This window comes from Conger conger, chromosome 5 (genome assembly GCF_963514075.1).
Source record: "Conger conger chromosome 5, fConCon1.1, whole genome shotgun sequence".
Classification (NCBI taxonomy): Eukaryota; Metazoa; Chordata; class Actinopteri; order Anguilliformes; family Congridae; genus Conger; species Conger conger.
The window spans coordinates 56,142,736-56,158,845 of record NC_083764.1 but is presented as its reverse complement, the minus strand read 5'-3'; the positions used below and the strand labels follow the sequence as shown (position 1 = coordinate 56,158,845).

General features: G+C 44.8%; 1 protein-coding gene across 3 annotated transcripts; it reads left to right on the top strand.

Moving 5' to 3' along the window:
• The first annotated feature begins 4,670 nt into the window (after nt 1-4,670).
• kif2c (kinesin family member 2C) lies at nt 4,671-15,784 on the top strand. 3 transcript variants are annotated; one of them, XM_061242489.1, is made up of 22 exons: nt 4,671-4,858; nt 5,616-5,710; nt 6,102-6,194; nt 6,328-6,376; nt 6,466-6,501; nt 7,409-7,534; nt 7,887-8,012; nt 8,125-8,228; nt 8,351-8,446; nt 8,593-8,647; nt 8,934-9,096; nt 9,495-9,585; nt 9,677-9,740; nt 9,831-9,922; nt 11,251-11,393; nt 12,130-12,334; nt 12,689-12,799; nt 13,224-13,291; nt 13,655-13,763; nt 14,439-14,522; nt 15,019-15,112; nt 15,593-15,784. In XM_061242489.1, exons 1-22 carry the CDS (start codon nt 4,795-4,797, stop codon nt 15,664-15,666), a joined length of 2,142 nt encoding a protein of 713 aa, XP_061098473.1. In that variant the 5' UTR covers nt 4,671-4,794; the 3' UTR covers nt 15,667-15,784. The 3 variants fall into 3 exon arrangements, with proteins under 3 accessions (XP_061098473.1, XP_061098472.1, XP_061098474.1); XM_061242488.1 differs by having other exon boundaries at nt 6,463-6,501; XM_061242490.1 differs by lacking the exon at nt 6,466-6,501.
• The last annotated feature ends 326 nt before the right edge of the window (nt 15,785-16,110 follow it).

The following is a 16,110-nucleotide window of genomic DNA, read 5'->3' as shown; positions in this document are numbered from 1 at the left end:
TTTCTCTTCTGTAAATCTCCCCTACTCGGCACGCACACCACACACACACACACACACATACCCACCACACGCACACACACAGACCTACACCCACACACATGTGCTCTTTGATTGTTTTGAAATTATCTGTGCGTAATTAAATGCGGATGTTAGCGTGATTAGAATAATTATGGTTTTGGATAATGATGATTGTATATCTGTTCTTTTTGTGTTGGTAATTAATAATTACAGAGTTGCTGAACTGTTATATTGTTGATCAACCAACATAATGTAAACCAAAGGAATTTTATAAATAAAATTTGAATTAGCAATGCAGTCAAGCCCTAGCTAGGCTATTTGGCCGCTATGTTCTGGAGAAGGCAAAGGCCTTTAAAAAGATATATTGGGTGGGTTTTATTTAGCCAGGTTTCTACAGTTACTGCCGCCCTAGTTCTCATTCCCACAGCCACCCACATGCTACCGGGTCTGATCAGTGAAAGATACACGTCACTAATCACAAGTTCTCTTGTTGGACTGTGAGGCCTGTCATGTGTAAAAGCGCCATTCCCTGCCTCAAAGGAGTGCTATGTGTCAGCGGCATATAGCGTCAGAGTGGTACAGCTGCAACTCGAGAGGCACTATTGGCAACTCCACGCAGAGAGGGGAAAACTCAGCCTATTGTTTACCTAAAAGAAGTACTGAACAGTCACGTGATGAGAGTGACAGTTGAAAATGCTGTCGTGGGTGTGGTCTGTACCGAAGCACAGATCTCAGAAGGCCGAAACATGGGTGTGGTTGTGAAAGGATATCTTCTTTACACTTTTTTTTCGCCCAGCCTGACTCAGAAATTATGAGTCATGCGTCGCTCCAATCTCGGCCTTTGTAGAAGCCTGGGCGGCATGATGGGTAATCTCCCCCGTGCGAAACAGCGTGCTGCTGCCGACTTTCACCGTACCTCTCGCTGTGATTGGCAGCCCGGTGCTTAGCCACCCGTCAGGTGCACCACAGTTAGCCGCCGTGCAGCGGTAATGGAAACACAGCGCGGCGATTTGCCTGGGTGTCTCCCGCAGGCCGACAGGACAAACACAGACCTCCTCTACTGTCCTGGCTGCGTGGGCGTGGGTAATTAACCAGCGTGAGGGGGAGAGGAGGTTCGGAGATTTCGACGTCGCCCTGTAATCGGCGACCGCCAAAGGGCTTCTCAATGTCATGACAAATTAGAGGGCAAAAGGCCTGGGCTCTTTGATACAGCACCACCCCCAGCCTTGGCCCCGTGGCGAACTCTCTACTCTGCTGGCCGAACGGCGATGTGTCACACTGATAGAGACCAACTGCACAGACCAGTAGCTGTCTCCTGGCTGTGCACAAACCGTCATTATGGCCTGTCAACTTGTGCTGACACAGTGTTACACAGTGAAGCCATGGGTATTATTACTGATACCATCTTCACAGAAAAAAGGGCAAAAAAGTTCATTTGTAGAGATATTAGTTCTGATGTAGAACAAAAAAAGTGTAAAAAGCAGATATTATAAGTGGTAGCCTAATACAATTACTCTATCACTGAATAGTTCCATGACATGGCAGCAAAATATAAAAATAATTTGCATTGTTTTAATTTACACTATTATTATGCCAAATGCATACAGGCATTTAATCCGCTGATTAGTAGACCTCAGCGTCCGAGACAAGCTAATAGCCTACATTACATAAGCTACGCTTTCCTGAGAATCGCCACACTAGCATCCTGCCGTGGTTACCCATAATTGAATTGTCCCAAGCTCATCAGCAGCGTCTCTTCCTCTGCTGGGGCCCCCAGACTGGAGTTAAATGGGACAATAAAAGCCTTGTACTTACAAAGTCGGTTTTTTTTGTGTTTTTTTTTTTTTTTGCTGAGTGCGACTCATTTACTGGACAACCTTAGTCTAGTCGCACGTTACTCTGTACTCACGGTAACATATTTTTTTCCATCTTTCTTGTTGCTCTTTTCAACCAGAGGCCACTCTCAAAAAAAAATCCCACTTCCATCTGGTTTCTATCCCGGAGGCCAGATGGGTATTCCAGAGCCACTTGCTTGTTTTGATTCCGTCCCGCAGTATCCGCGACTCCCGTTCGAGTTCCCCGCGCGGTCTCGTTCGTCTTGCTCCGACGCGGCTAGCCGTCTCCGAACAGGCCCGTTAATGAGAGATGGCACTCGCCCACTTCACAGGAAATTGACCCCCGCCTCTTTACCCACATCCCACCTCTTGTTAATGATCTTGGCAGTGTCTTGGAAGAGTTTGTTTACGCTTGTTGATGGCCAGGGGAACCGGTGGTGACAGGGGGAGTTGAGGTTGAGGTACCCATTATGTGTATAACTGTGCACCACTGTACCGCTTGGACACAGCAGGACAATTTAACTTAAAAATAAAATACAACAATAAGAACTTTTACAAAATCAAAACGTGTCATTAAACGTCTTATCGTTGCATTTTATTGTAAAAGTTTAACAAACTTGATTCAAGGGTTGAAACTATTAAAACAAGTTGGTGCCAGTACTGTCGTGTGAAATCGTTGGATTTGATTTGTTTGGAGAGGCTAATGCATTTGCAGTTATGTGCCTCCCTCGGTTTAAGGGCTTCTTCCTTTTCTGTCCTTTTGGGGTTGGCAAAAAGCATGCTAAATACATATGAACACGTGCAGTACAGTAAACTTAAACTGTGAAAAATAGTTGGTAAATTGCATACTTTTACAAAGTTTCATTGAAATCCATTATGTCTGTAAGGCTATATATTTGTGTGAAGCAGCCCCCTGGTTCTAATTCAAGTCATTTGTAGGATCACCATCAGCACAACCACCTTTCCAATTATATTTTAATTTTATCTAAACTAAAATAAGATATGAATATGGCTATGAATACACTGCGCAAACCAGTTTCCTTCCTCTCTGACAGTAACCATGGAAACGGACATATTCAGTTTTGTAATAGAGCTGCACAGCAAACTTTTTACTGTTCATTAACTACCAGAGTTTATATGAGCCCAAGAGGGATGAAATGTACTCTATCAGTATCGGTTTAACACTGAACATTTTACTGTGTGCAAGGTGATGCTAAACTGATTTCTCTGCTGAAAATATAATTAAATACAAAAAACTGCGTCATATCAGAATCTCTGTATTATCATATAGGACTGCACACTCCTGCTTTTCTGACAGATGAGTCGGATCCCACTTACCACCCGGCTCCAGCGTGTTCTCTGACTGAATCACGCAAACGTGTTCGACAGCGTTAATCGCCTTGCTTTCTTTGCCATTTTGTGTGGCGTGTCCAGTTTACATCTTCCCCTGTAAGACGAGTGCAGATGGAGGGAGGGGTGGGTTGGTTGAGCTGTCCAGGTATTTTTATCTACAGCAGATGTTACTCATCGCCCTCAGTGCTGTGTCAGACAAGGACACGCAGGGAGTCAATAGGTTCTCTTGTGCAGTTTCTAAAAAGTAAAAATAAATAAATAATAATTACCCTTCTCTCATGCCTCCCACATCGCCTATAATATAACCCCGTTTAGAATGATTTTCGGTTCAGGCCAAAGCAAGCGCATCAAGAGAAATTATGAATAGCTGCAGTCAATGGGAATTAGCATGTGTTGCTTAAAATAGTTCTCCATCTCCTGCATTTTTGGCCTGGAATGCAGTTCGTTTGGTGCATTTTATGTATTTTTAATGTAAATGTGCCTTCATTGGTATGGCCTGCAACACTGAATTTTAGCACGTGATGTTTTCAGTTTTTTTTCATTTAATTTAAAGCATGTGGAATGTCTTCATGGCTGTCAGCAAGCAGAGGCCTAATTCAAAAACAACACAAGTGCATAAGAAACAAAAAAAAAAAAAAAAACATGTCCTGTGCATGTCCTCTTGGATTTAAATAATAAAAATAACCTCCCAACCTTCACACACATTTTATTTTTTGTCACTTCTACAGTAATGTTATGTTCAGAAAGACCGGGAAATGCTTTTATTATTGTTTGCCATTATTTCTGAATGCATTATTTACTTATAGATCACATCATGTATTTTTAATTGGTGTAAATCTATGGTTCAGAAAGAAACGAATTTACCCAAAATATACCCAATGCCATGGAATATAGAAGTTTCACAGAATGTTATACTGCCACCATGTGGGGAAAAGTAAAACTCTCATCGACACCTTGACAATCTGAGCAGGGTCAGAAAAAGTAGTTCAGCTTTTTTTCCCAGAGAACTCGAACGATAAAAAAAAAAAAAAAAAAATAATAATAATAATAATAATAATAATAAAAATAATAATAATAATATAGTCAGGGAAGATATGTGAACTAGGACATGGAATTATAAAATGCATATAATACAACATACTGGGAATAGTCTGTTGTTGACGCTGCTGTCTTCCTGTTTTCCTTGAGGAAGAGGAGGGCGAGGATAAAAAATCTCTGAAAGAATCCTATTCGAGTCACATAATGTGTGATGCTGCATGATTCCCAATCGTTACAGAATCGTATAATGTGTGCATCTCTGGGACTAGAAACTAGGACTGTGAGTGACTTACTGTTGTCATACGTGAGAGTGTGTTCAGTGCAATCACAACAGACGGCATACAAATAACATACGAACTCCACCTCCCAGGTTCCCTTGTGGTAAATCAGACCTTCCCGACTCCCCCAGTAGTAGTATTTCCGCTTACGTCTTTTAAAAGTTGGCGGTTGCATTTACATCGCATTGTTGAATGTGGTATGAATGTTGGCTGTATTGAATAGCTAACATTGCCCAAGTTTGAGTGATTTTCTCGTTTAACGCTCATAAAATATGGCTATGTCAGTTGTGGAACTCATTTCCATTGGACTTTCAATCAAGATCAGTCGTAGCGATGGTAAGGTTCTAAGTTAACATTTGATACAGCTAGCTAGCTAACTTGCAGCTAGTTAGCTATTTGCTGATAAATCGTTTGTGAATGCTTAGACGCGTAATTATAATTGCTCTAATTTATTTCATAGTCCAGTTTCTTATGTGGCTGCTTCCCTAATGACAAGCACGCACGTTAGTAGTTATTGCTAAATGGCTAACTTACGTTTGCAGAGCTTGAAATTGCACGTTAATCCTCTGATGGCTATTGAAAGCTACGTTAGCTGTGTTTATGTATTGTGCGTTCTTAGTCAATGAGATTAGACCGCATAACTATTTAATAACAGTCCTAAAGGAGTTTCAAATATGGCTATTTCTGATGTTGCACCCTTGAGAAAGCTAATTGATCTGCGTTGCCTTCGTGAAATATCATACTGCATAAACGGATCATACAATTCTATATGAAAAGCAATCTGCGTAACTTAAGTAGTTAGTTTTACAATGTAATGTGACAGTCAATGGACCCATGAACGTTAGCTAACTGTTCGTTGATGTTTGCCAACATGTAAATAATGCAGTGCTCTCACGAAACCAGTAATTGTCATCGTCAAGTTACCATTTAAAAACGAAACAAAACAATTTTCCAAGCTCTTCAGTTGAAATGTTGTTCAGTGATTTACAGTTGGCAGTCATTCAGCCAACCATTGCTTCTGAAAACGTAGTTGGCAACCACTATTGGTCTACTTTTTATGCTCAACGGCTCCACCTGTCTCGTCTAACGATAGGCCGCGTACACGGTGCAACTGTCAAAGCCATCCACCCAAACAAAGGTGTTGTTTCCGTGGAATGGCAGGAAAACTCGGCCACCAAAGGAAAAGAGGTGAGAGAACTGCGTACACTAACCAATGTTTATCCATGCATTTAGAGGATATAAAAATTGCACATTTTAAATGGTTACAAATGCTTTTAAAACCCTATATAGCATGTACCGTTTGGTTTATATTATGTTTGAAGTCATTATTTCTATTGCCACTGCTGCCGGTTTATACAGCGAATAACTATTAACAACAGTATATAATCAATTACTGTAGTTGGTGTCATACCATTCCTACATACACTTTTACACTTAACTTTTAGACAATTATGCGCTGTCTTTTTGTGCATCTAAATGTATTTCTAATTATCTTTTCTTTGGCTGTTTGCATGTTACACTGGCAGATATTGCACTGGTTTCGTAGAACACACTGACAAAACTGTACCACCTTCCACAGGTTGACGTCAATGAGTTGTACAACCTCAACAGAGAGCTTGTTGAATTCCTGAAGTCGTCCAATCAGCCTGAGCCAACGCCTACCCAGCCAAATGTTGGTGAACATTGCTCCTTTACAGAAAAGTGCATGCGCGTTTGGCCTTGGAAGATTACGTTTGGAACTGCATGGTGTCGGTGTGGTGCAGGTCGAGGCCAATCGAGTTTAATCTACATTTCTTTCTTTCTAGAAATCTGAAATCCGGCTCCGTTCATCAAGAATACCCGCTCCTCCTGAAAGTAAGTATGCTTTGCCTGGTCACAGAATGTTTATGGAACAACGCTACATTTCAAAATGGTTTAATTTATTTTTCCCCTTTTCAAAGCAGCCACTGGAACTCGCCCTACTGAGGTGTCTGATTCGGGTATGATGCATGTGTCGTAAAGTACAATGCACCTTGCTGATCAGCATTTGCCTAAAATCCCACAATCTTACCTGATATTGGGGTGAAGACCAGGGGGCCTGTATCACAAGGCAGGATTACAGATTTGTCTGGATAACGGCACTGAGTATAACCCAGAACACAAATCTGGAAGTTTGACTGAAGCTGTTCAGGCTCTGTGCAGTTATCCAGTTAACTTTGAGCTGTGCTTTGAGATGCATGTCCTGGGTCGTCTTTCTTCTGCAGTCTTAACCCCTGGCTTCAGTACCCTTGCTGTACTAGCACAAATCTAGCTTCCAAACCAAAATAATCATCTCTGCTTCCTCCCTGTATCGGTTTCCTCACCCCCTCATTTTCTGCTCCTTTTGGTGATGTCACAGATTCATGTTACCGCAGACTTATTGCACGGGTGCTGCCACAGTGCAAGCCAATGGGACTGTGGTTGATGCTCAAATTATCCGGCCAACGCACAGAATTTTTGCAGATTCTCGCAAGAATGTGCCTGTGTTGGCTGTGTGGCTAACAGGCAACAGCTCCACACCTCAGTGTATTTGGTCCTAGGCACTTGCAATTTGGCACCCATTGATCTTGTGGAGCAGGGCTGCCCAACCCTGTTCCTGGAGATCTCCCAACCTGAAGGTTGCAACCCTAAGAAAGCACACCTCATTCAACACCTAGAGCCCGTTCAGCTGCTAATTGATAGAATCGGGTATGCTGACTTTGGGTTGATGTGGAAGCCTCCAGGAAGGTAGAGCTCCAGGAACAGGGTTGGGCAGCTCTGTAGTAGAGGTTGGTGGGCCTCACTGGTCCTCCAGATGGGCTGTGGGTTGACCTAGCCCAGGTTTGCTTGTTCCCGTGGCGAGCCGATGCGCTGATGCTGATTGGGCAGTCCACAGGAAGTCGATGGTGCGGCGGACTTGCGCGGTGAACACGGGTGTTCCATCCCTGCCCTCCAGTGCTGAAGATGGCGCTCTCGTGCCAGAGCAGCCAGTAGAGTCCCTCCTTAACGGGCCAGGTCAGTGCCGTTTCAGCAGAGAACGATCCCTGTGGTCTTTGTCTGGAATAACGGGCAGAGCCTCGTAGCGCTTTTGGCTTATTGGAATTCATTAACTGCAACATCAACTGCACCTGCATCGCACTGATGCCAAGCTCTGAAACCAAATATGCAGAAAGGGGGAAATCTATGCACGTCAGTATATGGTGCATGCGTACACTAAGGGGAATGATTAAATTCTTTTTCTATTTTTTTCTATTAAATGAAATGAGATTGCAGCAGAATCAGTCTTGATTGGCGTGATTATGTGTGCGTGATTGGCGGACTGAAGACCCCCAGGGGCTGTTCCCTGCCTTCCCCCCCCCCCCCTCAGGCTCGCGTAACCAGCGGAGGCTGAAACGGGGCGTGGCCATGCCGCCGTCACTCCTCCCACGGGTCCCCGAAACCGGCGCGGAGCCGGAGGCCCCCGCGGCCCGGATCACCCCGGCCGCCGGCACGGGTACGTGGCCCCGGCCTTCTGCGGCCTCGCGGGGGGGAGGGGGCGGGGGTCGAGGGGGGCGCGGGTCGAGGGGGGCGCGCTCTGGCTGAAAAACGCTTTTTCCCCCCCGCAGCCCGGCGGAAGTCAGTCGTCCCCTCGGAGGCTGAGAAAAATCAGAACAAACGGAGGGCGTCCCAAGCGAAGCACAACACAGACCTGCGAGCCAAGCGGGGAAACGTCAGTGAGCTACCCCACCCGCTTTTATGTTTCATTTTTAGGAAATTTCCCTTGGTTATTTTACACGCGCGTTATTTTTCTTTAATTGAACAATTTCTTTCTATGCCCAACGTTGCTTTTAGGGTGGGGAAACGAACCGCCCTCACTGGCAGTTTTACAAGATGATCGAAGAGTACCGAGAGACCTTAGAGCTGGTGCCGATCTCTCTGTCGGATCCTGTAAGTTCCCAGCTCCGGAGGCTGAAGGCCCACATCTGCCACGTGTATAATTCTCTGTGTCCTCCAGCTGTTGATCGGTGGTGTTCTCTGTGTAGTCCTGGTGACGCCTTTCAAATTCGGTGTTAACGCAGTGACCTTTTCCTCAGGTTGAGGATCACAAAATTTGCGTGTGCGTCCGCAAGCGTCCACTCAACAAACAAGGTAAGGGAGCAAAGTTTAAGAACTTCACATGCCCTGAAAACAGTGTCTTAATCAGTCTTAGTCTTGAAATGAGAAGCTTTGCTTTGCTTGACAAGTGAAACATTTTGACCCCATTGGCAAATCTTGAGTCAAACTGTCTCCTCATTGGCAGCAGTATTGTCTTATTTAGGAAAACAAAATGATAGAAATAAGGTTTTCGGTCTAAATAGAAGACTTGTTGGTTTTTGCAGTTGGTGCTTTAACTTTCTAAAGTCAGCAGTTTGAAGTTGTGATGTTTTTCATGTAGAGGTGGCCAGGAAAGAGATTGATGTGGTATCCATTCCTGGGAGAGGGGTTCTGCTTCTGCATGAGCCGAAGCAGAAAGTCGATCTCACCAAGTACCTGGAGAACCAGCTCTTCAAATTCGACTACTCCTTCGATGAGACTGCAAGCAATGAAATGGTCTACAGGTGACCACCCACCCCTTATTGGCTGCTACCTTCTCCTTGTTGGCCAAAATGGAAATCAGATTTTACTCTCTCGTCATTTGAGTGTTAGACTGGAAGCATACTTAATTAAAATTTCACGAATGTGTGCACACAATATCATGCAGTCGTCCGGAGCCTTCTTTGAGTGTGTCCTCATACCCACCTAAACCTCAGGAGCAGTGTGTAATTTCCTCCACTGTCGCCCCCTAGTGGATATACTTTTTAAACCTCCAGACAAAAAGTCGCAGTCATTTCCAGCTTTACTGATCTTTAGCTGTACTACTGTATGCTGCTCTACCATAATGGATTTGTTTGTCTGACATCTCTGTCTCTGTCTCTGTCTGTTGTTTATTATTGACGTTTCGTCATCTTGCTGCTAGGTTCACCGCCAAGCCGCTAGTCCAGACGGTTTTTGAAGGCGGGGTGGCGACGTGCTTCGCTTACGGCCAAACCGGAAGCGGGAAAACTCACGTGAGTCCCAGACAGCCAAGCGGCGCTGCCATTTCCCTGTGAAGTCTCAAAATGGCGGAATCTCATCCTTCTCCCCTCTCTTTACCTTCAGACCATGGGGGGTGATTTTTCAGGGAAAAACCAGAACAGCTCAAAGGGGGTCTACGCACTGGCAGGTAAGTCTTCTCTGCTGTTTTATGCTTACCCCCCCCCCCCCCTTCTTTAATTGACCGGTCTCCTTTCCTTCCTGCCCTTGCTCATAACAGCACAGGATGTGTTCACTCTCCTGGAGCAGAGGAGGTACGTCACCATGGGACTCGAGGCTTACGTCACCTTCTTTGAAATCTACAACGGCAAGGTGAGACGGAATGTTCTGGCACTGCCTTACCTTGTGTACTGAAATTCAGTTTATGGGAATTAAAGTGGTGGAACATTTTCACTCGAGTATAAAATGCATAATGGCACTTAAAAGTACATTAAATAAAAATAAGGGTCATGAAATCAGAGGAATTACAGTTATTGAGGATGATAATAGTTGTAATAACAGTGATGGTAATAATAGTAGTAATGTGAAAATTGCACGCCCATGTCAGCCCAATCTTGAGGCTTCTCTGGAGGAATCGGAATAAAACCTGTTGAATCATGGCTTGACACAAAGCAGCCACCTATAGTGCAGTGTGTTGGCTAGTTACTTTTACAAATTATCCCCCTCACATTGCCAGAATGGTTTCTGGATTAAAATGATTCCTCAGACAATCATCTGCTAACTTTTCTACATCTAGTGGGATCTATAGATCCTTTTTATTTTGAAATCTGTCCTTCACTGTGTGAGGTTCGCGCAGATCTCCAGTTTTACTTGATGGAAACATAAAACTGGAAAGTGGCTTCTGGCACATTGTATTATGGCTGCAATTAGAACTGAGCTCACAATGAAATTAAACGTATTATCATAAGACAAAGGTCTACTCTTATAAATATTGTTATGCAGTATAAATGACTGCCGTATAAAATAAATTTGGGCAATAATATGAGTTTGTGTTCAGCTCTGGGAGTGCTGCCATAGCTGGCTTCTGTGGGTTCTTTTCTGCCTTTCACCCCCGTTGGTTGGAAATAAAAACTTTTTTCGTTTCCATATGAATTTAAGACCACACACACGGCAATGAAGCATTCTTATGTCCACATAGAACAGTGCTAGGAGAATTTATCTAAACCGCAACCCTTTTTGTAACGTACTTGTCTGGTTTCTTTCCATATAAGTAGTTTTTAATAAAGATGATTGTTTATCTTTTAATTAATGTTCTGTCAGAAAATGAGCAACAAGCGTGTTTCCATCCTAGTAATGCTAGCCCTACCATTTCAATATTCAATTGCTCATTTAATGTTTGTTACCCATACACTGAAAATGGTGACTTGTTGTTTTCATCATAAGTATTGCAACTAATGGCATTAAAGTATATTATCCTATATGCTGTACACTGAATATAGGATAGATAACTGTACTAGCATTGGAGCATAAGAATAAATATCAGGCCATTCTGATTCAGCCCAGCTGGTCTCATGTCTGACATTGCCTGGTGCTGCTTTAGCCTTGTAAGCTGTCCGCTGATTCTCATGAATGCTAAGCACTGGTGGAGTGGTGTTGGTCGATCCCTTATAAAATGGCGGTTTTGTTTGTGCCTGTGGCAGGTGTTCGACCTGCTCAATAAGAAGGCCAAACTGCGGGTTCTGGAGGACGGGAAGCAGCAGGTCCAGGTCGTGGGCCTGCAGGAAATGTACGTTTCCTCTCCCAGTGAAGTCATCAGGCTGATCGACTTGGGCAGTTCGTGCAGGTACGCGGATTTTCATTGCCGGCTTCTACCAGTGCGTTTCTCTTTTCGTGAATTACCTGCTAACCGGTTTAACCCTTTCAGTCCCACCCCCGTATGAAGTGGCTCCACCCAAATTCCAAGGGGTTTGGATTCGGTTGAGAAAGTTGAGAGTTTTGTAGGGTTTGTAAGGTCGAGAGTGCCATGTGACACAGTTGGGACTGAAAGGGTTAAGACCCCTTTAGAGAAGATTGGCAGTATTCAAAATGCAGCCTAGTACAATTTTATGAGTCTTTGAACTTGAACCGAAATACCGTAAGGCAAAATAATAAGGCAGAATTTGATTGGTTGGAATTGAAAATCATGTAGAAAGCTGTATTTTCAAACCTGGGAGTAGTTCATAAGGACAAAACGGTGGAACGAGTTTTCACAATATTCAGATTCTTAAGATGGTGGCTGCGTTGGGGTGTCTCGGTGGCGCAGCCTGTAGAGCACTGACCGCATGCTCATTGCGAGCCGCGACGTCGGCGGTTCAAATCCGACCGTCCGAGATTTGTCGCATGTCTTCCCCTCTCTCTCGCTCCCATTCTTCCTGTCTCTCTATACTATATACTGTCCAATAAAGCTGAAAAAGGCCTTAAAAATATCTTTAAAAAAAAAAAAGAAAAAAAGATGGTGGCTGCGTTGAGCGCCTACGTGGCGTCGATCTGGGCGAAACGGGGCCGCGTAACGAACCCTGGCGCGGCGCTTTTCCCCGCAGGACGTCCGGCCAGACGTTCGCCAACTCCAACTCGTCGCGGTCGCACGCGGTGCTGCAGATCATCCTGCGGCGGGGGGACCGGCTGCACGGGAAGTTCTCCCTGGTGGACCTGGCCGGGAACGAGCGCGGCAACGACGTCAGCAGCAACGACCGGCAGGCCCTGGTGGAGACGGCCGAGATCAACCGCAGCCTGCTGGCGCTCAAGGTACCTCGCCAACTCCGTCGGCGAATTGAGACCGCGTAATTGGGGTGACGTTGGCTCGGGCGGTAGGAGCGGTCGGGAGGGCTTGCCGGTTCGATCCCGCCCTGGGTGCGTTGAAGTGTCCCTGAGCGAGACGGCTAACCGGCGAGCTGGTTGGTTGGCTGGTTGCGTGGCAGCCAATGACCGTCGGTGCGTGCGTGAATGGGTGAATGAGAAGCATCGTTTGCACAGCGCTTTGGATAAAGGCGCGATGTAAATGGCTACCATTCACCATTGAATTGGTAATGCGGGGATAGCGCTTTAGGACTCGGCACTGGTTCATCTCCCGTTGAAAGACTTCCCCGTTTTCCGTCTCAGGAGTGCATCCGTTCCCTGGGGAAGAACAGCGATCACATTCCCTTCAGGATGAGCAAGCTGACCCAGGTGCTGAGAGACTCCTTCATCGGGGAGAACTCCCGGACCTGCATGGTGAGTCTGCCGCCATTACGTTTGTTATTTAGCTGACACTTTTGTCCAAAGCCACTTACAGTTGATTAGACTAGGCAGGGGCGATTCCCCCCTGGAGGAATGTGGGGTTAAGGGCCTTGCTCAAAGGCCAGGTGTAGGGACGCGTACATGGAGGTAAACCAGCTGTGAGCTTGTGCACCAGAGGTATGTTTACACCTCTGCTTCAGTGACCCTTTGCACTGCACACATTGGATTGAACCGTAATTAGTCAATCCATTAGTTTGCAGGCACTGGACAGATCTTTTTAAAGTGTTATATGTAAAGCTAATATGAGTGACACGTCAGTGAAGTTTTAATTGTTTCTCAGCGTTAAAATCTGTTGTACATGATTGAATGAAAAGGCCTGTAGTGTACTCTTCAGTGCGACCATCTTTGGCTTTTCCAGATTGCTATGATCTCTCCTGGGATGACCTCTTGCGACTACACTCTGAACACTCTCCGATACGCTGACAGGCAAGAGCCCATTGCATTCCTTTATTATTAATGGCAGTTTTCAAGGTTTTCTGTGTCTGCACACACTGGAGGTTGCCGGGTGCACTGCTTCTGATGGGTTTTAAAATTGCATGAATAGAACCAGCAGTGCAAAAAGCACTTCGGTTAAGGATCGGTGTGACGGTTTGCTGTAAAGATATTCGATAATTGATGCCATGTACCTGCTTAACATTATCAGGTCCATTATTTTTGTGGTACATCGTATTTTTTTTAGTATGAATGGCTCACCTCAATATATTTGTAAATCTGTAATTTCCGGTGGTATTGTTAACCGAAAATGCCTTTTTAAGCTGTGCTGACTAACGCTGTATGACCCTCGCACAGAGTCAAGGAGCTCAACACTGCAACGGCCGGGAATTCTGACACAGATTCCGATAAGAAGTCCGAGATGGAGGTGGATGAAGACGAGGAGGAAGAAAGCCTGTCGGCAGAGGTGAGTGGGTCGGGGGGGGATCAATAAATAAATAAAATGTATATGTGTGTATATGTATAGTATACACACCAGAACCAGCCTGTGGCATAAACACTCCCCTGCTGTAAGTTTGGGCCACACAAACTTACAGCGTTCTTCTTTAGTGCCACTGAGACCCTGGGTCTAGCTCTGCTACATGCTGAGCCTGAGTAAGTACACATACCCACAGAAGCCAGCAGCTGCACTGCCTGACTCTGTAGTGCACCTGAATCTCCTCTAAGGGGCGCTGTTGGTGTGAGTGGAGATGGTGAAAGCTAACGGCTAATGAGTCGGTCATCCATGTAACTCATGAGGTTTTATTTGACTGTCAGTGTTGCTATTTATTTATTTTTAAATCATCATGCCTACATCAAATATGTTTTGCATCCATATAATTTTTTACGCTTTACTGAGCTTGTCTGATGTATTGGAACCTATGAAGTCTTTTGTAAATGCAAACCCCCACCTTCTGGTCCTCTTGGTTGGTTCAGTTCCACCCGACGAGATCAGTCTGGCACAGAAAAGTATTTTAATCCAAAACGATTGCGTATCTGACCAAGGTCTGATTCACAGCGTGGAATAAACTCCTTGGAGCAGGATACACACACTGTGCCAGTCACCTACCCCTGATCCCAAATCCTCGTCTGTCTGTTCCAGGACACGGTCCTATCGACGCCCAGTGTGTACGAGGCCGTGGCTCAGGTCACGGAGATGGCCGACAGGCTCTGCGAGGTTTTGCACGTACGTACCTGCAGGAAGGCCCTGCCACAGCCTGCTACTCCACTACAACCACACTCACCAGCCCAGCTTTCCTGTGTCCTTCAGATCAGCTTCTGTAGCTACTCCTTGCATATGCCTCGTTTGTATTGATGAAATGCACTTGCTTTGTTGTCATTTCCGAGTTCTTAAAAGATTGTAGATCATCTTAAAAGGCTAACTACTATCTACAGTGTATACTGCTTTCTAGTCTTAACCATTTATCAGTTGTAGTGAATCAGCCTGATTTAATAAGACCTTAGCATGTACAAAAGTTAAACGATTAACAACCAATGATTGGTACAGAACAAATGCCATGGCCAATCATTGGTGGTGTTATTGGTGTGATGGTGGTTTTGCTAATGCTGAAAGTCTTGGTAAATCAGGTTCTTTGCGGTTGGTTTTGGTGTGTTCCTGTGGGTGTGTGATCTGTCCTTTTTTGGGGAATGGATGTGTGTTCACTGTGTGTCTGTCTTTGCAGAATGGCAGGGAAATTGCGAATGCTATTGAGGACCGGACACATGACATAAGCACCATGCTGCCGGAACTCAACGAGCACATGATGACACTACAGGGTATGTTTGGGGAAGGGGGGACACAATATGGTTGTAGGCAAACCATCTCTGATAAATTGAAAAGCAGCGATCAGTGTTATACCCCCTGTACAAAGGCCAGGTCATCTGTAGTAATTGTGCAATAAAGTCAATTTGTAAAGTTTCACTGGCAGTAATTGTGGTTAAATTTTACACGCCTAATTTTGCAAACTGGGTTTTGCCTTCATGTTTGTGTAGCTTGTGGAACAATTGTCTAATGGTTGGAAAAATCGCTAACGCGTAATACAATAAAGTTACAGGAATATTAATGTAACGTTAATGAAATTTAACTACCAAGTAATGTATTAGTTAATGCTTTGTACATCAATGAATGTTAAACGTTAGTTGATGCCAATTCGTATACCTTTTTCTAAAGTGTGATCCAAAACAATCTAATGTACATGACTGTACTTTGCGTTGTTTGGTGTTGGTGTTGAGTGACCCTGTTTTCTGCGTTTTCAGAGTGCTTCCAGGCTTTGCAGGCCGCGGTGAAGACTGAGGAGCTGAGCCGAATGCCCAAGAAGGGGCAACGCTGAACGACATTCAAAACCCTCTTACCCTTTCAGCTGAAACTTTAATCGCAGAAATGCAACTGCATTGCCCTTTTAACATTTGTATACAATTAATAAAGATCGCTTCTTTTACGCAGTTGAATGTGGACTTTGGTCCTTGTTTAGCTTATTTGAAAAATTGTTTTAACAGAGTTATTATAAGAGTTAAGATTTGGTCATAATATTCCCAGTGCCCTTTTGGCATTAACTTGCAATTTAACCCAAATGAAAGAGACTCTGACTATGCACAGATTTGCCCCTCTGCCTGCTGCATTCTAACATTATGACATCAGTGAGGGGCAGCTGGAGGCCAGGGGGCAGTAAGCCCCTCTGCCCAGCCTTCTGTGCGGTCTCCCATCCCCTATTCTCTCTCCACCCCCTCCCTCCGTGCCCCCAAACCTCTCTTGTACACAAGCTGAAGCTGGGTAT